Source organism: Heterocephalus glaber, unplaced genomic scaffold (genome assembly GCF_053883595.1).
Source record: "Heterocephalus glaber isolate CG9 unplaced genomic scaffold, H.glaber_assembly_v1.0 deba00001465, whole genome shotgun sequence".
Lineage (NCBI taxonomy): Eukaryota > Metazoa > Chordata > Mammalia > Rodentia > Bathyergidae > Heterocephalus > Heterocephalus glaber.
This window is the reverse complement of record NW_028258312.1, coordinates 2,451,838-2,474,247: the sequence shown is the minus strand read 5'-3', so window position 1 is coordinate 2,474,247 and position 22,410 is coordinate 2,451,838. Positions and strand designations below refer to the sequence as shown.

Sequence of the window (22,410 nt, the reverse complement as noted above, 5' to 3'; positions counted from 1 at the left end):
TCCCTCTCCCAGGGCTGGGGATCAAAGCCAGGTAGGGAAGCATTCTACCACTGAGCTATACCCTCAGCCCTATACTTACAGTTTGGAGGAGCTGGCACGGCTGAAAAGGATATCCACCAGGGGAGTTTCCTGGATGCTGTAGCAATCATCAGAGTCTACTGAAGGGGGCTGGTCTTCCGGCTCTGAACCATAATCTTCACCCTGGTCTTTCCCTCTGGATTTTTGCTGAGCCTTCCCCTGGGAATTCCAGGAAACTTAAGAAAGGTATTTACTGGTAATTTAACTTGCATAAAGTAAATGAAGGCTGACTTTCACGTGAGAAGAGCTCAATTATATACAGCCATAAAAGAAATTAGAGAAAGCTAACTTAACTAGGCCTAAGTCAATGAATTCTTAGTAATAATCTTAGGTAAAGAATTGAAGACTGTACTCTCCTATCCCTAGAATGAAAAGGTAGTATTTATTCAATTCTTATTGGATGCCCTACTCATTAACATCAAATCATCTGTTGCCCTGGAGTTAAAAACTATAGCTAGACAAATAATATTAATAATGATAAAGGCATTCTAAATTTTACTATTTACCATGACAAGGGACTATACTGACTTTTTTTACATGAATTTTCTCATTCATTTGTTAATTTATTTTGAGATGAGGTCTAGCTATGTTGCCCAAGCTGGTCTTGAATTCCTGGCTCAAGTGATCCTTTTGCCTCAGCCTCAGCTGAAACAACAGGTATGCACCACCAGCCCACTGAATTGTCTCATTTAAAAGTCAAAGGAAACCTATGAAACAGAGCTCTATTATGTCATTTGTAGCAGTGAAAACTGAGATTTTGAAATGATCAATAACATGCATATGATTACATAGCTAAAACTAATGCTACCCCAGGATTTGGACCCAAGTAGTCTAACTCACTGGATTTAGTTTGTGTGCTCTGACCACTCGGCCCTGCCTCCTCGTGAAGATCAGCCAGACAGCTGACATAAGTTACTCACTTACCTTTTCACCTTCTGTGGATAGTCCCTGAGTTGCACAAATATCTGAGGGGGCTGGAGTCACTGCTGGCTTTCTATTTCCTCCCAATATTTTCTCTTCAGCTACTAAGGGGTCTATCTCGGTTAAAAGTTCTTTAGTCTCTCTGTAGGACTCCCTTTCTTCAGTAGCTTCAAATTTCCTTCCCTCTTGTTGTTTGCTACCAGGTGGAGGGCAGCAGCCTTCACTTGATTCTTTGCTGCTAATGCACAATGGTTCCATTAAATAAGCTACCTGTAATCAAAGTTTATTATCAGATGCATAGAAACACCAATGGAAATCATAGTCCATTCATCAGCAATGCCATATGCTTACATGGTCATTGTGACCAAGTCTGAGAAAGAAAATAGGTTTACTTCATCAATATTTACCAAATCTCAGGGCCAGGGATTTAGCTCAGTGGCGCCGCGCCTGCCTCACAAGCGCGAGGTCCTGAGTTCGATCCCTGGTACCAAAAAACAAACAAAAAACATTTACCAAATATCTTACATACATAGGCATAGGGTTAATTGCTAGGGATATTATATTTTAAAAAATGTAGTTTTTGCCTCTTCTGGGAGCTTATGTTTCTTTTCATCTGAAATGTCATCTGTGATCAAATGGGAACAGCTGTCTAGAAAACTTGAAAATTTTGTCAACTATAGACACTAAAGAAAAGTGGCAACATCTGAACTGGCTATTTGCTGATTCTTACCTAGGTTCTCTTGAATGCATTCAGTTGTAGCACTAATAATAAGTTCTCTATCCAAATTTGTTTCTGGTCCCCAGGCCCTATCTAGGTTAATTAGAACACATTTAAAATGTTGCCAGAAACTAAGCTCAGTGGTTTACCACTGTACTCCCAGGTATTCTGAGGCAGGAGAATCCCAAGTTTGAGGCTAGTCCTGACAACTCAGCAAAACTCTTGTTTCAAAAAATAAAAAGGGCTGGGGGTGTAGCTCAGTGAGATTCTGGATTCAATATCCAGTACCACCACACACCAGCACAAAACACAACCTTTGAAGCCAAAATATCTTAAGCTTCAAGAAAAGTTTGGGCAAGTGTAACCTATGACTGAAAGAATGAATTGCAAGGACACTTGTAAGGCTGTTCTACATATAGAAATCTCACTCCCTATGATTCAGGCTCCCAAGGATTGGGGAGGTGGGTGTGTTTTAAAACATGCATTCCAAAAATGTGTTTGGTACATATTCTGTATTACCACCAAATGCTGGGAACACAGCAATGACCTTAGCCACTTCCACAGTGGAGCATTTATTCTAGCAAACAATTTTGAGTGGGAGAGACACATAAGGGTAAGTATTCTTAGAAAGTTGAGGTTCTTCCAGCTTTGGGAATAAGAGCTCATTGTTACCTCAGAGAGAAACTGAAGGAGGTTCTGGTGGCTGATTTGCTCTGCCTCTTCCTGAGATTCCTCACTGCCTCCATCCCTCACAAAGGGCTCACTAGGTTCTCTCCCTGAGCTGCTTTCCTCTGGTTCCTCTGCCTCTGGATCCTCAATTTCCCTCCAGTTGCCCACATCAAGATCCAGACTGGAGTCCCAGGAGCTGAGAAGAGACCTGCAGTTGTTGCTCAACTCAGAGTCATTGGGATAGTCTCGTTCAGAATCCAACCAAACCCATTCATGTCCCATCTGTAAATATATAGAAAATGCATTAAATTCATTCAAATCAATATTCTTAGAGCATCTCTGTCTTCATAGTTCAGCAGAAAGGGCCAGAAGTTTTCTACTCGTTAGTAGGAAGAATACAAATTAGCTAGTAAGACATTAAAAGATAAAATGATCTTTGTCTTTTGGAATAAGATGTGGCTTCATGCCAATATAATAAAGATATTGCTCAATCATTTTTTTAATTGGATGTCCTCATACTGCAAAAGGGAAAGAGCTGCAGCATAGCTAAGTTAACAGATTCTGCCTTTCTAGAATCACCCATAAATTAAACTACAATAAACTTTAGGCAGGGGGAAAAGGGACATTTCTTTTGCATTTACATTTACCCCATTAATCATTAAATCCTCAGAACATACTTTAAGATTACTTTTGGCATTACTTTTGGTCATATGGAACTGTCACCTCTGAGAGTAAAACTGAAACAATGAGTTTAAAAATTGTCTTTGTTTATTTCACTATAGTACTATCCTTTTTTTTTTTACCTCTGGTACCAGGGATCAAACTCAGGACCTTGTACTTCCAAGGTAGGCATGGTGTCACTGAGCTAAATCCCCAGCCCTTTTTATTTTCTATTGAAGTGGCTCCCAGGGCTAGGGATTTAGCTCAGTGGCACGGTGCCTGCCTCCCAAGCGCAAGGGCCTGAGTTCGATCCCCGGTACCAAAAAAAAAAAGCTTCTGCAAAGTGGCTCCCAAATCTCTCTTTTGTTTTTGCAATTCTGAGGCTCAAATCCAGGGTCTAATGCATGCTAGGCAAGGTCTCTACCACTGAGCTACATCCCTGGCCATCTTTACTTCTTATATGCATTCTGCTGTCATTTCTCCATGCATCTAAAAGTCAATTTTCTTTAGATACCCTACCATCTGCTTCAACATTTCTAAAACTCATTTTTCTTTCTATCTCCAAAATCATTTGTTCTTCTAAATTTCCTTAGCTCTATTTACCAGTATTACTTTCTTAAGTCTACCCAGCTCTTTTTTTCTCTTGTATTCGGTAAACAAGTCTTCCTAGCTTTCTTCCAATTTTTGTGTTCCTGAACAAATGCCAGTCTTCCGGGTTGTTTTTCCCCCAGCACTAGAGATTGAACCTAGAGCTTCTCTCATGCTAAGCAAGTGCTCTAACCACTAGACTACAGCCCCAACCCTCTTAAAAAGCTTGAGACAAGGTCTTACTAAGTTGCCCAGGGTGATCTCAATTTTGTAATTCTCCAGCCTCAGCCTCTGGAGTAAATGGAATTGCAGAAATGTGCCACTACACCCAACTATTTTAATCCAATCAGCACTCAATAGTCTCCTTCAGAATAGCTCACATAAATTTCTCAATCTGCCAAAGTCTTCCATAAGTTAGCCCTATTTTGTTCCCTTAACTGATGTGCTTTATTCCTTAGTATTGTCCCTACTCTAGTTACATTTGTCTCCTTACTGCCACCAATAAATGCCTATACCCTGCACAAACTTCAACTTTCAGCGCTTTGGTGTTTATGTCACCAGTTGTAGACTGACTTAGTAATACACTGTATTTCATTTTCTAACTCTTGGCCTGATTAAATTCCATTCCATCATCTTACAGAGACTATATCTAGCTTCCTACCAAGCTTCATAAAGAGTTCCATTTAAGGCAGAAAGAATCTGAGACTTTTGGTGGTGCAAGGGATGGAATTGAGGGCTTCATGGATGCTAGGCAGGTGCTCTACCACTGAGAAAAGCTGGTGTTAGCGTTCAAATGGCAATGCTAATTAAGAATTCTCTGCCAGGCACTGTGGCACACACACCTACTACTTGGGAGACTGAGGCAGGAGGACTGTGAGTTTGAGCCCAGCCTAGGCAACATCACAAGACACTGTTTCAATTTAAAAAAAAAAAAAAAGAAAGAAAGAAAACTCTCTATACACAAGAGTATTACTGCCAAGGATGTAGCTCAGCAGCGCAGTGCCTGCCCGGCAAGCACAAGGCCCTGGGTTTGATTCCTGCAACCAAAAAAGAAGAAGAGTCCTACCTACAGGAATAAGAAGGAAATAAATGCTAATGCCCTCTCCTGGAACTATCATTTACAAAGACAAATATTGAGACAAATATTACTGAAATAATGGTCAATGCTACCTATGTGCATTTAAAATCTTAAAGCAGTGCCACGAACAGAATTTTAAAAACCTTAAACTTTCTCAAACATTCAAAAAGGGAGTATGTTCCTTATTGCAAAATACTTTTAAGATATTAATTATAAATTCAATCTTGGTTACTTACCTCTTCTCAGCTGCAGCAGCAGCTCATAAAACCACCTTGCCCTTCTAAACAATCTCACTCTCACATTAGTTATCATGTAGAAGCCACAAGTTCCAAATTCATGTATGCACGCACACGCACACAAAGGACACTGAAAAGGCTAGAGTTTACTTTCAGTTTATTTTATACATACACGCTTCACAGGTTTATTTTTAAAGTCTGTATACTTCACAAGACAGTACAAACTAGCTACAATCTGCTAGCTACACATTGGGGCATTAACACAGCCCATGATTTTTGCCCTAAAACAGGCAACTGTGCTCTTCTAACTCTCTGAGAGAGATTTTCTCAGCTCATGTCATGTGGCCCAGGTGGCTCCTCATGTAACTTCCACTTCCAGAATTGGGCCCACAAGCCCAAGCTCTATCTTGTTTACTTGTTTCAGGCTCAGCTCAAAGATGATACTCTAAAGCTTCACTTTTTCATCTTCATGTCTGCTTCAATAGCACAGCGGCGTCCCCTGGTTCCCCCATCCTAGGTGATAGCAAAAAAAGAACGGGAGTAAGAGTTGGTTAGGAGGAAGAGACAAGATGCAACAGGAATCTTGGGGATTTCATCTCTTGGGGAAAGAGGAGAAAATCAGCAAAAAATTCCAGAGGGCTAAGGGGGCTTATGTCTGTCTTCCCACAGAGTACCTACAGAAACACCTGGTAGTTTGTGAAGGGAAATATAGGACAGAGTATCTTGCTTATGCCCAACATAGAGGTCCTTGGAATTCACCTGGGGTCCCACAGAATGACTATGTATTAGTCATCCCACCCAGGCCTGAATCATGTGCAAAGGAACAGGAAGAATAAATGAAAGGTTAGAAGAGTCAGAAAAGGTAGGGATAGTGATTCTTGGCTAACATACCTGTCCAGCTGTTGATCCCTATAAGAAAGGCCTTTCCTGCAGACTGACCCTGGCACTAGTTCCCTAGCACCTCCTGACAGTTGTTTTCCATGAGATCAGGACAATCAGGCTTCTTTCCATCTGCTGCTCTCTCCCTGCAGCCCAGCTCCTTCCTCTTGTGCAATACTCTGCTGTCTTCAATAGATAAAAAGATCCTATTAACCAGCCTTGTAATAGCCAGCCAACTGTTGGGGATCCAGAGTCACTGCTGCGGGCCAATAAGAAAGAACGGAGATCATAGTGTTCTGTCTGTTGTACAGGCTGAGAGGCCTGTAGGCAAGATGAACTAGTGAACACTTTCGCTGGGCTAGATCATTTTTACATTTTTTCTGGTATAGGGGATCAAACCCAGGGTCTCAGCACATGCTAGCCAAGTGCTCTACCACTGAGTTACATTCCCCTTTTTGTATTTTAACATGCTAAAATTCTAAAATTTTTAGAGCTCATGAATGTAAGGTGTCTATGAAGCAACGGTTAAGAATAAAAATACCACCTTGCATTTGGATAACATTTTTAATTTTGTTTTCAAGTCTGTTCCATATTCATACTCTTATTTCATCCTCACAACATCCCTGTGAGGTAGGCTGGACAGGTACTTCAGTATATTAGTTCTATCACACATATGAGGAAAACAAGGGCCCAAGAAATTATCCAATGACCTTAAGACCATAGAGTATTTTGCCTGATGCCCCTTCCATTATATCATGCCTCACTCTATAATGAACATAGAGTCATTTAATGCAAAGAGGAAAAGAACAAGTCTTTATTTTTTTTTTAGAATAAAAAAAAAAAGAATAAGTCTTTAGAATAGCTCTACTAAGGTTATCTATAATTTCATCAGCCACTACTGTGTGCAGTAGTCAATGTTATTGAGATCATTAGCTTAAGTTTTACTAAGTGTTTGTGCATCTGGAATTAAGTCTTGCAAATTACTTTTGAGAAAAACTGTATTCTATGTATTTGCCAGTATGAGGAACACCAACAAAAGTTAGGTAGCAGCAGCATCTCTGAGCAATCTTGTATTTTTAAGAAAAGTATTGATAAATGGTGGAGTCAAGAAATGAAGAGCACACTTTTTACCCTTCTACCCCAAAATATTTCCTTTCAGCCCAATGATCTCATAAATAGTCCCTTACCCAGCCCACACACACACACACACGCAAAAAAGGGCAGAAATGCAGAAGAAAAGACAGTTTCTTATTCAATGACCTGAATAAACAGAAGCTGAAGACATTGCCATAGTCTGCATGTTGGATTTCCTCTGCCACCCACCCCCAGCAGGAGTTGAGAATCTTTCTGGCAATACCATCCCTTGCAGCCATTCAATACTTACAAAGAGAGAGAGAAGGAAGGCAGGAGAGCCCATGGGGACACTGTCCTGTTAGAGGACAAACAAACACTGATCAGGTTCCACGGAAACTCTCAGCCACAAGCACCCCAAACCTCAGGATAGAGACATAAGCACCATACACACAGACAAAATTTAAAAACTCAAGAACAAGAGGAGAGAGATCCAAAAGCAATGTAGCCACTATGACAATGGAATGGGAGCTGATAAGTCCTCAACTGGACAGAGCTCAGTCATTTCCCCCACCTTAAGAGCACTCTCCCAAAGGAATAAATAATTCACTCACACTGCTAAAAATTCCTCCCATTTAACTGGGTCTCTTAATCATAGGAGATTTCTTCAATGTTTGTATGGGAGCAAACAACTACCGTTCTAATATCTAAGTGTCTGTATACCATGAAAAGTACGAGCTTGGCAGTGCCAAGTAGTAACATAAAGTTCTTTGGATGCTTCAGACTTCTAGCACTGGAAGACTGGCAAACAGGCTCTTTGCTGGTCTCCTCACCTTCTCAGAAGCATCCTGTTTTCGGGTAGAATCTCTCCCTCGGAGACTTTTAGCACTGATCCCAGACTCAGATGTTTGCATAATCAATTGTGTGGCCAAGAATTGCTGTAAGGAGAAAAAATAAGGTTGGCCACAGAGATCTGATCCAATTAGGAAGAACCTCAAGCTGTGTAAATAGGGTTTTGTATTTACCCTTCTACTCAAATATCTTTTTTTAGTGGTGCTGGAGATTGAACCCAGGGCTTTAGACATTCTATTCAAATTTTTTTTTTTTTTTTTTTTTTTTTTGATGGTACTAGGGGATTAGGGCATGCTAGGCAAGCATGCTATGGTGCTATATCCCCAGCCCTCAAATACTTTTTTTTTGGTACCGGGGATTGAACTCAGGACCTTCCACTTGTGAGGCAGGCACCAGAACCACTGAGCTAAATCCCCGGCCCTCACAAATACTTCTTGACTTATTGGAAATTGAGCATATTAAGTTTTAATTTAATTGTAATAGGCATCCTAAAGAATCTGAAAGGGCCATATAGTGGCACACACCTATAATCCTAGCACTTCACTTGGAAGGCTGAGATAGGAGGATCACTATGAGTTCAAGGCCAGCCTGGGCTACCTAGAAAGACTGTTTTAGATTTTTTTTTTTTTTTGGTACCAGGGATCGAACACTGGACCTTGTGCCTGCGAGGCAGGCGGCAGAACCACTGAGCTAAATCCCTGGACAAGACTTTGTTTTAAAAAAAAACAAAACACAACTCAATCAAATCAATAAATCTGAAAATGCCAACTAGCTCCTCAACTCTGTTGTAAGAGCAAAAACTCTGCCCTCGCAAAGACCATTTCTCAACTAAAGTAATTTGGCAGACTCTGCAAAAATTATTCCTTCAAGATTCAACATTTCAAAGGGTGCCTGGTAATGCAACTTCAGGACAGAAGTAGGTATCTGGTCATAAAAATGGGACAGAGAAAACTCTGGGTACACAAACCAGATATTTTGTATAAATTTTTTTTTTCTCCCGGTTCCAGGGATCGAACTCAGGACCTTGTGCTTAGGAGGCAGGCATGTTGCCACTGAGCTAAATCCCCAGCCCCTGTATAATTTTAAAACATACATTCATTTTTTAAACTCGTCATTAAAAAACTTCATGCTGGGGATATAGCTCACTGGTAGAGCACTTGCCCAACATCCCTGAGGCTTTGTATTGGATCTTCAGCACTATAAAAATCAAAATTTTAAAAATGAGCCAGGCATGCTGGCACATGCCTATAATCCTAGCACTCTGGTAGGCTGAGGTAGGAGGATCAGAAGTTCAAGCCCATCCTGGGCAACTTAGGGAGCATCTGTCTCAAAATAAAAATAAATAAAAATTTTAAAAGGGCTGAGAATCCAGCTCAGTGTGAAGGCCCTAAATTCAATCCCAAGAGACACATATAAGCAATCCTTCAGAAAACTGAAGTTATTTGCCCAAGACTGACTCTTCTATCATAACTTCCTCATCAAGATCAGAGAAAAATCAACACGAGTAGAGCAAGAACAAAATGTTATTATGTCCCTGATGATTATTCCAAGTAAAAGCCACAGCACCCTGTTCTGTCAAAATAAAGGATCCTCAAAGTACCTGGATTTGCTCCAAAACATCTCGCTGCATCTCTACTGCCATATGATAGACATCATGATCAGAGCTATTATACATTACAGCATTCTGAAACATCAGCATAATGTCACGCTGAAATTCAGCTGTGCTGCGGATCAGTCCATTTTCAATGTTTTTCTTAATAGTTGACAAATCCATAGGCCTAACAAACAAAAGAGCAAGGGTAAATGGTAGTGGGAACAAAAAGAGGACTCACCTGGATTTCTAAATACATTGTCACCATACAGACCTCCTCATATATACCTTCACATCTCCACTGCTGAGATATAAAATGCCAACTCCTTGTCCCAAAACATGCATTAAACCCAAAAAGCAATCAGTCTGTATAATAAGTACTGAGAAAGGAATAAAAGGGGTTTGTTCTTTTAAACTATTGGTGACTCAGACACTGGAATGGTCAATTTAGTACATGGTTATTCTTATGTAAAAAAAATGATTGCCTTAGACTTATGTCTAAAGCCAAAATTCACTGTCTGGATGACTTACAATTCAGGCAAGTTAGCATGCTGGATGGACCATGGCTTACCTCTGTACAATGCTGTGGTAACCAGGTGCTATATCATCTGTAACGGGCTGCAGAAAGACATTGGCATACCTGTCCAAAAGCAAAATAAAATAAAAAATAAACTGCAATTTCTGACTTATTTTTCAGGCTCATGGGAGAAGGAATTTAAGTGGCTGAAAATAGTAAAAGCCAACACCAGCAGTGTAAAAAAGCCTACTTATGAAAGCCTACCCAAGACTTCTTTTTCTGGTCACCCAACAATGAGGAACAGCAAGAGAAAATGATCCTACTGATTGGTAAGGCCCACTCACCTATGATTAGCTGCAGCTCTCCATACAAGCATGATGGCTTTCTTCCAGATTTTCTGGGCCTGAATAGCTTCTTGATCCTCACTACAGACAGAGCTGAAATAGAGACAGAGGAATTCTACTAGGCTTAAGTTTTTTAAAAGTCCTAGCCAGGAGTGGTGACACACAGCTATAATCCCAGCACTTGAGAGTCTGAAGGAGGATCACAGAGAGTTCAAGGCCAGCCTGGGTTACATAGCAAGACTATCTCAAAAACACACACACAGGGCCAGGGATTTAGCTCAGTGTTTCTGCCGCATGAGCCTCACAAGGGCAAGGTCCCAAGTTTGATCTGCAGTACCAAAATAAAAAATAACCAAAAAACAAAAAACCACACATATGTGCATGCATGCACACAGTCCTATTTACTTCTTGTTAAATATTTGCCCTGGACTAAGAAAGGAAAGATGAGACACTAAATCCCCTCCTACTTCTCATCTTCACTATCTTGGCCTCAACAAAAGAGTATCAGATACTCACAACTGTGAAGAAGCAGGGCTGCTAGGGATGGAGTCTGCCAGTGTATGTGATTGCAGCGTAGCATTGTGTATGCTAAAACCATCATCACTCTCGCTCACAGGGGGTTCATTATCCATTTCTGACAAATAGCCTTCTCCTTGATCTTCTTCCTTAGGTTCTTCTAGGCTGGCTGCTTCACTGACTCCATCTTCCTCCTCATCCTCACCTGGGGCATCCTTAGACACAGTGTGCTCCAGTTAAGAAATGCAAGCAAAACTATCCAGCAAAGCATCACTAAACATGATCTGTCTTTTGGGTTAGATCAGTTCTAGAAATGGCCTCACACTGTTTTTTGACTGAGCCCTCTATCACTTATACTACCATCTATTTATAGAACTAAGTAAAGTAATTTAGAACCTGGACAAAGAATAAAACCCAGGATCTTTCTTTAAAAGGAAGAAAAAAAAAAAAGCTACTTACTTAAGACTAAGCTAAGAGGCGTTCCTTCCTTCCCCTTGCTCTTGAGAGGAACTCTGACCCTGGGTACAAAGTTATCAAAAATAGTTTTATTTCATGTCTCATCTGATGGAGCAAGCTCACATCACATTACTTTTCTCTGTTACTACTGCTTTAGTAATTCTAAAAAGAAAACTGGATGATTCTCTTTGGATAATTTGGAATGCCTGTAAATTCTCCCTGGCTCTGGTATTCCTCCTATTCACTCCAAATCATTCTGGGCAAAGCTTCTTCAGGCACTATATGAAAATAAATGTCTGTGTGATGTTCACACTCTTACAGACAGGAGGCACATACTGCTATCATACTCCTGCTGTGACAGACTGTCCACTGCAGCTTTTCCCCATGCAACTCCTTACCAGTCTCACCTCAGAGAATAAAGCCGTGAGTTTACTAAAATTTAATTTAAAAAATAGTGCTATATAGGGAAATCTAATCACATGGCAAGAGGAATAAAGAAAAGTCTGAAATACCTTTATCTGGCTTCCAAAAATAGTCCCTGATTCTTCTTTCAATGAGTCTGCAGAGGAGAGAAAGACTACCTGAAGATTTTTCCACCTTAGCCTTCCCCATACTATGGACCACAGTCCCCTGCAGCTCTCCTTTCCACACTGACCTATTCTACCTCCTCTACTTGCCCACAACCCACAAACCCTCAGAAGCCAAAGCAAAAGAATTTCAAGTTAGTTACAGAGTACAGATTTCCTGTCTTTTATTTACCTGACATTTCAAACTTGTGCTGTGCCTCTGCCTCTAAAGGATCTTCAATGAGATTTGAGCCATGTGATGGAGACAACATGCTTTCAGGGGATGCCTAAAGACCAAAAAAAGAACAAGTATCCTAAGCACCGGTAAACTGCTATAACTCCCATATTTTATTCTTCACTATTAAGACCACAGAAGAAATTCTAAGTCCAACTCATACACTATGATTCAAATGGCCATCTTAACAAAGTGTATACAGCACTAATTACAATCTATGGGCTTTAGATAAATGAAACATGTCAGGAGTCAGGCATGCAACTGAAGAATCAAAAGTCTAAGCCAACACTTCTTAACTAAGTTATAATCCTCCATCTCCCCAGCTCCTGATCTTATTAATATACCTCTGTCTTCACAGATGTAAGTGGCATCTCATCACTTTTCCCGCTGGAACCATTTGCTTCAGCAATCTCTCCAGCTGTAGCACTTCTGGGCTCCTCATCTAAGTCTTGACTCCTGAGTTCTGGTGGCTCCATACTTGTGGTTGGAACAACTGCAGATACTATTTCAGCCCCTGAAATGCCTGGCTCTGGTTCTGTAGGTTCCACCTTGATATCAACACCAGACTCCCTGATGTCCACCAGTTCGTGGATTCCCTTGTTTTCTGTTTCCTCGAAGTCCAACCTCTCTTGCTTGACTGTCATCTCTGGTGTAGGGAGAGGTACTGGCTTATCCCGCTCCTGTTGGATTGGGTGCTCCCAGGGACCAGGCAGGGATTGGGGGTCATCATTCTCTTCACAGAATGACAGTGCTGCTTCCACTGCTGCCACATCCAACACTTCAGGATGATCATCTACCTGTCCCATAATACAGACTGTTGAGGTCAAAGAAAGAAGCCCAAATCCCTCAATTTTGTTAGCACCAAATGAAATGGCCTGCATCTGCAGCTTCTCTCTCCATCTTCTCCATGTACTGGAAGCAACCAATGCACAGGCAACCTGTCCTACACAAACCAGTGCTGTAAGGATGATTGGAGAGATGACTAGTATGTAACTACCAAAGGGCCTTCAGCCTATAGAGATGGGCAAAACAGTTGTTTAAGTAATTCTTACTAGTGAAAAGCAAAAAGGAAAGAAGCCTTCATAGGACCTATGAGAGACTCACTGGGGTTTTGCTGAATAATTACCTTGTCTTCAATGATGGCAATGATGTCTCCAACAGTCTCAAAGTCCAGTTCTTCACCTGTGTAAGACACAGCAATATCCATCTTCTCAGCCAGATCTAAATCTTCCTTCCCATCTATGCTGGGAGCCTTTGACCCTCCAGAGGTCTCTGCTACCCCTGATCGGAAACACTCTTCTTTGATAGAATTAATAATCATGGAGATTTCACTGCTATCCATGGAAACAGTCACAGTATGTGGATCTCCCACAGCTTCCATAGGAACACAGGTATCAGGCTGACTCACTGAATAATAGAAAGAAAAAGGCATCTCAGAAACTTACTGGGTACTAAGTGACCATCCAGAGATGACACTAGAGCTATAGGCAGGTATCAAGTACCCACACCCTTAAAAGTCAGAAACTCATATCTACCTGTATTTTCTTCTCCCCAGTCTTTAGAAAGTAAGATAAGAACATTCTCAAGCCTGCTCATATTTGTACACTTAACTGTTTTATCCCAACACAAATGCCCACCCATATCCTTGTTTTCTAAGGATAAAGATAACACATGTCTACAGAGAAAGAACAGAACCATCTGAATTGGAGCTAATCTCTTGGTCATTTTTCTAAAGCTCAAAATGAAATTTTGGTCCTAGCAGCTGCTCAGGGCGTGGGTCAGGGACGCACCTGGAGCTACACTTTCAGGAGTGGAGACAGCCGGAGCAGAGGATGGTGCTGGCAGCGCAGGCATCATGACAATGGTAGCCTGGGACACAGACTCTACAGGGGGTGGCACAAGTTTAACTGGAGGCTCACTGGCAACAGTAGTGAAGGAAGCAAGAGGTGTGGTGAACTGTGTAGGACCAGCTTCTAAAAGCCGGGAAAGAGTGGGAGCACCTAACAGACAAAGAGGTATACAAAATGAGATAAGAAGAAAGCATATGAACAAGAAGCAACAGCCACTTTAAGACTCAACCAAGAAAATATTTTATAGTTTCAAAGGATGAAAGCAACTCATGTTTAATAAGCTCATCATCTATAGCCTTACTTTCTTTAACCTCACCTAAGATCTTCCAACTTACAAATGAACCAAAGTACTACAACACAAAATTTAAGAAAAATGGGAGGTAACTTTTCCTCAGTTACCAGGAACAATAAAAACAAAACAAAATCCGGTATGAATAAATCTGTCACTTCCTTTGAGGTTCAGGATGCTATGAACCACCCAAGTTCAACAACATTCAAATCCAATATCTAATGTTACATTTTGTAAAGCCATTTTCTCTTTACATTTTTAACCTCAATTCTCACCATATCCCACTAAACTATACACATCACAATTAGTAAAATAGGAAAATAAGCCTCAATAGTTAAGTTAGCTACCCAAGGTCATAAAATCAATGTTGGGAAAGTCTGAGAATCAAGTCCAGATCTCTGGTTCCAAATCTCTTTCCCCTGTTCCATAATCTCAAGTCTCTCTAGTGCCTTTCCACAATTTTGCAAGCCAAGAGAAGCATCTTCATACACTGTATCGTTACTATGATCAACATCTATGCCATGGTCAATCACTATTTCACACTATCTCTCTATCTCTCTATCTTTTTGTGTGAGACAAGATCTTGCTTTGTAGTGCAGGGTGGCCTCCAACTCCAGCAATCCTCCTACCTCTACCTCCCAAGTGCTAGGATCACAGGCTTGTATGCCAACTACACCCAGCTCAAATTATCAATATTTTAAAGATGGAATAGATTAGTAATCTCAAGCACTATGTTGCTTAACAGGTAGAGAAGCTCCAAAAAGCTAAAAAAAATAGTTGGGTTTTAAATCTAGGTTTAACAACTGTTTATAACAAACTCTGAAATCAAGTTTATTATCTCTGAAGTAGATTAAAGGAAGAGTAGTCACTTACCTGAAGCAGCAGGGGAGGCTGCAACAGTATTGGGTGTTTGCTGTATCTCCCCACCATGAATCATGGGAAGGACCCCGCCTACCTCCAGAAGGACACCCGTACTGTTCAAGTGGCCCGAAGCCACAGCCATTTCACTCTCATTGACCTACCAGGAAGAATAGAGGTGAAGGCTACACTCAAGCTTTCCTTTACTACCACTTCCCAAAAAGAACTGCAGCAGTCAACCAAACTTCTTGAAAACTAAAACTTACTACCCACAGAGAATAACTCAAGACCCATGGGAAACTCTAAGCTATAATGTCCAGAACTTATTTCACAAGAGTTCTCTGGAGAAGAAAACAAAAATAATTGTGGTTCTGATTCTTCAGGATCCAAGGACACTATTAACCTACTACATTATTATTACTGTTGTTATTATTATTTTTTTATTAACATTTAACTAGGACATCTCTTCCTCTTTTGAACTTTTTTTTTCCATGTCACATTTTAGGTCCCAGGCACTCCCTTCCAAGTACTAAATCACCACAGCTCTCAAACACCCACAGAAGTCTCCATACCAGTCTGGGGCTAGTAGGCAGGAGGCTGCCCTTCTTCAAGAGCTCTGACAGCAGAGGGGAGGGGGGTGGAGTTGCTTTCTGTCCAAGCATCTTTTTCTGGGGTGAATCATCTGTTACTGGGGTCATGGGGGCTTCTAAGGGTGCAGAGCCTGGAGGAAGGGTGTCAGGAATCCCAGGAAACGAGGTGACTGGGGTACTCGGCAAAGTCCCAGGGGTTACCTAAGAGACAACAGAGAACCTTTATCTGACTTCTCAAACTATGGAAGGTTCCCTACTAATCTGGTTGGGTTAGTGTGACTATTATTTTATTAGTTCTGAGTGGAAATGCCCAGAAACCCTCTACTCCTCGTCTTAGCTATACTTCTCTACAATATTTTCTCTTCCACCCACTCAAATCTACAATGACCCAACCATTCTATACAACCTGCCATTTATAAACTCCATACCCCTACCAATATATTTATAAGGAAATTATCCCTTATTTCATCAGGAAATATACTAGTATAATTAGCAAACAATTCCTGAACATAGTCATTTGCCTATCTATCAAAAGAGCTTTTAGGTACATCCTTATCTTAGATCACAGTACATGGGAAAGTATTCAGCATTTAGACCAAGAAAGTTATCTCTAGGCAAAAAGTAGTTTCCTCATCACTCAACTCTCTGCTGGCTTACTGCACTTCACTGGCCAATTCCAATGGATGGAAATATACTCACCCCAGAGGCAGCCTCTTCCATAGTGGTTGGAGTCAAGTCCCCAAGGGGATATTCACCTCCTGGGGAGGCAGAATCTATTGGAGAGCGGACCATCACAGTGGGTAACCTCCGAGGGGGTGTTTTTACTGCCTGACGAGCTAGAACATAAGAGAACAAAGCCTAAATATTCCAAGATTAAATAAATGAAACTAGGTAGAGTACTACTCTGCTATTATACAATGAAGGACAAATAAGAATGCTATACTACTAAAACAGTATAAATTTGGATTAGAAAGGTTTAACATTCCTGGAGATAATTTTTAAATTTTTTCTAAGAGCAACTCTCACACTAAGTAGTAAACTCTATCCCAAAAGTCCTTGGAGTGGGAAAACAGTTTATATACTCCTTATTATATTGTTTTTTGGAGACAGGGTCTCACTATGCAGTTCAGGCTGGTCTTGAACTCACTATGTAGCCCAGGCTGACCTCAAACTCATGGTGATCCTCCTGCCCCAGAATTCCAAGTGCTAGGATTACAGGTGTGCACCACCACACCTGGCAAGATTTTGCTTTTAAAAAGAGGGAACAATCTCATTTGTTCATAGCATGAACATATTCCCAGAATTGCCAATGCTTAAGTTTCTCCCCTTATCCAATGACTGAGCTATTTTCAATCTTTTCACAAGCCTTCAACTTCTAAAATCTTAATTATGTTTTCAATATCTTATTATCAAGTCATTGTGGCCTAAAAGTAAATTAGAGGTTTAGTGAGATCTAAGAGCACATTTTCTGAGAGATTCCTCCCTGGACATTAAGGCATGTTTTTACTCTGGTAGAAGAATAACAGATCATAGGAATCGGGGGTGGGGGATGGAGTCTGAATCCAGGATCTAAGGAATGCTAGACAAGTGCTCTACCATTGAGCCCCTACTTATATTTCATGAGGCTCCTGTGCAAATGCACATAACAAATTTGTATCCCTTTTTTCTTGTTAATTTGTCTACTGTCAGTTTGCTCCAGAGACTTAAATTATTAAAACTTCAGAGAGTAAAGTTTTAACTTCCCTATAGCTCTGGCGAGCCAGCAAGAGGCCAAAGCATTCTTCTTGTATCAGAAGCTACAACTAGGAAATTGTGAGACATGACAAAATCAGTAAGAAGGAGGTACATAAAAAGGATAGAAAGAACTCTGACAAGTCTAACTTTCTGCTAACTTTGGAAACATATTAGTAGACTGGAACATCCTCTTAAAAAGATGTCTGCTTATTCACACCATATGGAAGCCTTAACTTTGAAGTACTCCACCTGAAATGACACATAGCTGTTTGACTAAAGTTACCTATTCTCAAGACTAAGAATGACTCAGTGAAGTGTGGGATATGAGAACAGCCTGGATTCAATCCCCAGCACCACAAAAAAAGAAGACAATGTTAAAAAGACAAAAACCAATCAGGGCCAGGGATTTAGCTCAGTGGCGCCATCCCTGCCTGTCAAGCACAAGGTCCTGAGTTCGATCAACGGTACCAAAAATAACAAAAACAAAAACAACCAACCAGGGAGAGAAGATGACAAGAGAAAAGCTTCCTAGTGAATTCTGTCACACAACAGTCTTCGACTGTCATTAGCATGCAGTATTGTAAAATCAATTGCTCAACAGAGGCATTTAGTTCAGTTTACCTTGGTATGCAGCATCTGTAGCCTTCCTCTTTACTTCAGCCTCTTCTTCCTCTAATTTCTTTTTCCTAAAAAAAGGGAATTAAAGGTTAGATGCTAGCCAGCTCTAGCTCCTCCCGGTAGTTCACAGTGCTCTCATGAAATTTTTTTTTTTACCAAATCAGTACATTCTGGGAGAAAGGCCCAAACAGGAATTCTAATTACCAAAATAGCCAGCTGGTATGTATTAACTTCCAGTTCTTCACTCAGGGAAGAGAGGCACTCTTAAATTAGAACTGTTCTGTTCTCATATGGAAATGTTCCAACACATCCCCCTCTAGGTTACACTGTGCCCTCCTAGCCACCAGACCACTCTGCAGGTTTGCCTTCCCAGAATCTGTCTCAAATTTACAGGGATGGGAAGCAGAGGAAATAAGCTAGATTACTTGATGGGGGAGAGAGATAAAAAGGAGCATAAATGGAAGAATAATATAACCCACATTGCAATGTCATTGCAAAGCTCATCCAGCCTGTTGTCCATGTGTCCAGCTTGAATTAGTTCTGCATCTCTTTTCAACCGTCTGTAGAAAGACAGGTAGGTAGAAAAGGCTTATTTTTTATCCCATTCAGATGATATCTCACTATATTGTCCAGAATGTCCCCAAACTCATGGAATTAACTGATCCTCCCGCCTCAATTCCTGAAGTAGCTGAGATTAGAGGCACATATCACATGAATATAATCCCAGCACTTGGGAGGCTGAGGCAGGAGGATGATTCTGAGAACAGCCTTCAGTATACAGCAACTTCAAGGCCAACCTGGACTACACAGAAAGACCAGTACCAGAATTCAGACCTTTGTTTTTCCCAACTATTTTACATGCTGTCTGCTAAGTACCTGTATCTCTCCTGAGTTTCCTTTATTATTTTCTTTAGTTCCTCAACTCTCTCAGCAGTCAGTTTCCGAACAATAACATCTTCAACAGTTTCTACCACTTCTCCTTTTTCACCTCGTTTCCGTCTATGGAAAATAAAATAAAAACAAAACAAAACACAAAACTCTCCTCCATATTTCAATTACAGAACATTTATTCCCACTCCCATTTGCTTTGAGCCTTGCTACTTATTCATAAATAAATTCCCATATACAGTAAGTCCCCAACTTGTGAACATTCCAGTTGCGAAAGTTCATCAATACAAATGGACCTCACATTATGAACATTTGTAGATGCAAACAAATCATGGAAGTAGCTCATGTGTCTGCTGGACATTGTCACAATTGTGCTGCTGTGTACTTACTGTACAGCGCGATAGTGTACAGTAGTACAGTGCTCAATCAGAGCCCAGGATGTTAGCAAGAAAAAAGCCATGTTGGGCCGGGGATTTAGCTCAGTGGTTTCACCGCCTGCTGCGCAAGCGCAAGGACCCAAGTTCAATCCCCAGTACCAAAAAAAAGAAAGAAAGAAAAAAGCCATATTGATGTGGAGGGAACTGCTAGGAAGTGCAAAGAAATAATCATGGAAACAAAAGTGAAAATAATTGAGAGACTAGACCAAGGAGAAAAGATGGTAGAGATCACTTTTTCTTCTAATATGAATCATTCAACCACTGGCACAATTCTAAAGAACAAGGACATTATCATGGAACACATTAAGGTTTTTTATGCCTTATATTGTATATTTGTGTCAAAGATGTGTAAGACTCAAATCTGTCAGACTTATGAATGAACACAACTTACAAACGTACTCCCAGAATGGAACTTGTTCCTAAGTCAGGAACTTACTGTACTTTTTCTTACAGGGCAGGAGTGGTGGTGGTGGTAGTGATGTGTACTGGTACAAGGGATTAAACCCAGGGCCTCATGCATGCTAGGCAAACACTACCACTGAGCTACATCCCCATTTCAATACTTTTACCACCAAGTAACTATAAATAAAAGATGTCCAGAGTAAAAAGCTTCCCACTAAAGGGATTTGACTGAAGTACCTGGCTTTATACTCACTTTGGAGTCTCAGTTGTCTCCAAGAGCTCTGAGTACTGAGAAGCACAGTGCTACAGAAAAAAATGAAAATGTGATGAGCAAGGGGAGAGGGAAAGGAAGGAAGGGAAAAAAAGAATAGAAGGGAAAAAATGGAACCAAAGCTTTTGTACATAAGCAGGGACAGAGGAGTTGGAGGGAGGGGAGGGGATTGGGGAAAATGAAGAAGTAAGATATATTATGTACAGGCACAAATCCCCTATGTTGAATGTGATCATTATATATATCTAAAATGTACCAATAAAATTAATTTAAAAAAAAAAGAAAATGTAATGAGCAAACCTGGAAAGGAATAAGCTTTCAAAGTTTAAACAGATTAGAGAAGGTAGCTATGTTCAAGATATATGTGATTTCTAGGAAGACAAATTACTTCACAATCAAATCAATTCAAAATAATCAATACCAGGATTCTGAAAAGTCTTCTGGCTTAGAATCTGTGTATTTGGGAAATGCCAACTTAATTACTGCACCAATATTTAATTTATTTATTATTTATTTATTGGGCTTTTTTTGAGGCAGGGTCTTGCTTTGTAGTTCAGGCTGGCCCCAAACTCACTTTGTGGCCCAGGCTGGCCTCGAACTCTCTATGATCCTCCTGCCTCAGCCTCCCGAGTGCAGGGATTATAGGTGAGCGCCACCACAACTGGCTTGTACCAGTATTTATAGTTACAGTCTACTGAATATTTACAACACGCAAGGCACTGTGCTAAATGTTTTACATGTTCTGACAGTTAAGCTTTTTTAATTTTTAAATTTATTTTTATTTTTTTTTGGTACCAGGGATAGAACTCGGGACCTTGCGCTTGTGAGGCAGGTGCTGGGACCACTGAGCTAAATCCCCGGCCCATAAGCTTTTTTAAAAAGTAAATTCTATTTTATTCCATTCCCCCCTCAAGACCCCTCCCCTCTCTTTGGACAGTTAACCTTAATTGTGAACTTGACTGACCTGGGAGCTGACTAGGGGATTAGTAAAGCATAATTCTGGGATGTGTCTGGCTATGTCATGTTAAGGAGGTGTCACCTTGGAATCTGATCCCTGGCCTCTTCCTCTCTGGTGCTGTTTCCCAATTCTGCTTCCTTGCCAAAAATAAACTGAGCAGCTTTGTTCCATATGCCTTTCTGCCATGTTCCTGCCTTGCAGCCATGGACTGAACTCTCTGAAACGATGAGCCAAATTAAACCTCTCCTCCTGTAAGCTATGGGTATTGAATATTTCTCCTAGCAATAGGAAAGCTGACTTATACATTACCTCAAGTAACTTTACAACCATCCTGAAGCAACTCTTTTTTTTTTTTTGTACTGGAGATCAAACTTGGGACACCTTGTGCTTGTGAGGCAGGCGGTACCACCACTGAGCTAAATCCCCAGGCCAGCTCTTACCTCTATTTTATAAATGAGAAAACTGAGGTTCATGGTTCAAAGTTTTTAGGTGTATTCATTATTCATACAGAATTCAGATTTGTCTAGCTACAGAGCATGGGCTTTTAATTATTATGTCACACCAAGAACAAGAGTTTGAAATATCGAACATGCATACAGACTAGCAAACAGTGGGAAAAAGGAAAAAGGCATTTTCAACTAGTCAGTTGCTTCATGGTATAAAAGTCTTGTAATTACTAGGCACAACCTGGTAAAGAACCTACTTCACATCCCGATGACCATGGAAGAGCTTTCACTTGGTAACTTACTTTTTGAGAGAACCAGTCTGGAGGGCGGCCAGGTTCTGCAAATGGCTTGATTGCTCTGCTAACTGATACCCTACAAAATGAGGAAAGCCTTATTACACATCAAATACAATACAATAAAAGAAGTACGCTGAGAGTACCAAGTTCAAACTGCCACTGACAAATATTCTGGAGTATCATTCATGTATGTATGTATGTATGTATGTTTCATTTTTTATTATTTATTTATTTATTTTTGTTTCATTTTGATTTCTGAGACAGGGTCTCACTATGTAACCCAGGTTGGCCTCAAACTTGTGGCAAGCCTCCTGCCTCAGCCTCCAAGTGCTAGGACTATAGTCATATATCACCACACCCAACTCTGGAGTATCTTTCATTTATTTATCTTTTTTCTTTTCTTTTTTCATTTATTTATCTTTTAGTGAGATAGGGTCTCGCTAATTTGTTAAGTTGCCTAGACTGGGTTCAAACTTGCAGTGATCTTCCTGCCTCAGCCTCCAGGGTGTTGGGATTATATAGGCATGTACCACCAAATCCAACTTGTTCTTTTTTTTTTTTTTTTTTTGGTACCAGGGATTGAACTCGGGGCCTTGCGCTTGCGCAGCAGGTGGTGAAACCACTGAGCTAAATCCCCGGCCCCTACCCAATTTGTTCTTTTAAAAAAGTTCTGTCTTGGGCCAGATGTGGTGACACATGCCTATAATCACAGTATTCAGGAGGCTGAGGCAGGAGGATCACTTCGAGTTTGAGGCCAGCCTAGATTACACAGTGAGTTCAAGGCCAGCCTAAACTATA

The 22,410-nt window shown here is 40.6% G+C and overlaps 1 protein-coding gene across 7 annotated transcripts in view; it reads right to left on the bottom strand.

Moving 5' to 3' along the window:
• Positions 1-22,410, bottom strand: part of Brd8 (bromodomain containing 8) — a 43,589-nt gene that overhangs the window by 9,854 nt on the left and 11,325 nt on the right. Inside the window, exons 3-24 of one of the 7 annotated variants that reach the window (XR_002393846.2) lie at positions 21,619-21,688; positions 19,895-19,944; positions 18,791-18,913; positions 18,394-18,474; positions 17,918-17,982; positions 16,262-16,398; positions 15,545-15,763; positions 14,988-15,132; positions 13,766-13,975; positions 13,102-13,382; positions 12,320-12,772; positions 11,934-12,027; positions 11,687-11,733; positions 10,719-10,933; positions 10,203-10,295; positions 9,913-9,981; positions 9,351-9,528; positions 7,732-7,836; positions 7,212-7,256; positions 2,390-2,668; positions 1,003-1,269; positions 80-254 (exon numbers count right to left, since the gene is read on the bottom strand). Coding sequence is in view for 6 of the 7 variants with exons in the window: in XM_013071132.3 (XP_012926586.2) it covers positions 80-237; positions 1,003-1,269; positions 2,390-2,668; positions 7,212-7,256; positions 7,732-7,836; positions 9,351-9,528; positions 9,913-9,981; positions 10,203-10,295; positions 10,719-10,933; positions 11,687-11,733; positions 11,934-12,027; positions 12,320-12,772; positions 13,102-13,382; positions 13,766-13,975; positions 14,988-15,132; positions 15,545-15,763; positions 16,262-16,398; positions 17,918-17,982; positions 18,394-18,474; positions 18,791-18,913; positions 19,895-19,944; positions 21,619-21,688 (3,384 nt within the window). In the remaining variant the exon portion in view is untranslated. Of the gene's footprint in view, positions 1-79; positions 255-1,002; positions 1,270-2,389; positions 2,669-5,088; positions 5,462-7,211; positions 7,257-7,731; positions 7,837-9,350; positions 9,529-9,912; positions 9,982-10,202; positions 10,296-10,718; positions 10,934-11,686; positions 11,734-11,933; positions 12,028-12,319; positions 12,773-13,101; positions 13,383-13,765; positions 13,976-14,987; positions 15,133-15,544; positions 15,764-16,261; positions 16,399-17,917; positions 17,983-18,393; positions 18,475-18,790; positions 18,914-19,894; positions 19,945-21,618; positions 21,689-22,410 lie in introns of those variants that run through there. The other 6 variants (XM_013071132.3, XM_004841802.4, XM_013071131.3 and 3 more) reach the window with 6 other exon arrangements.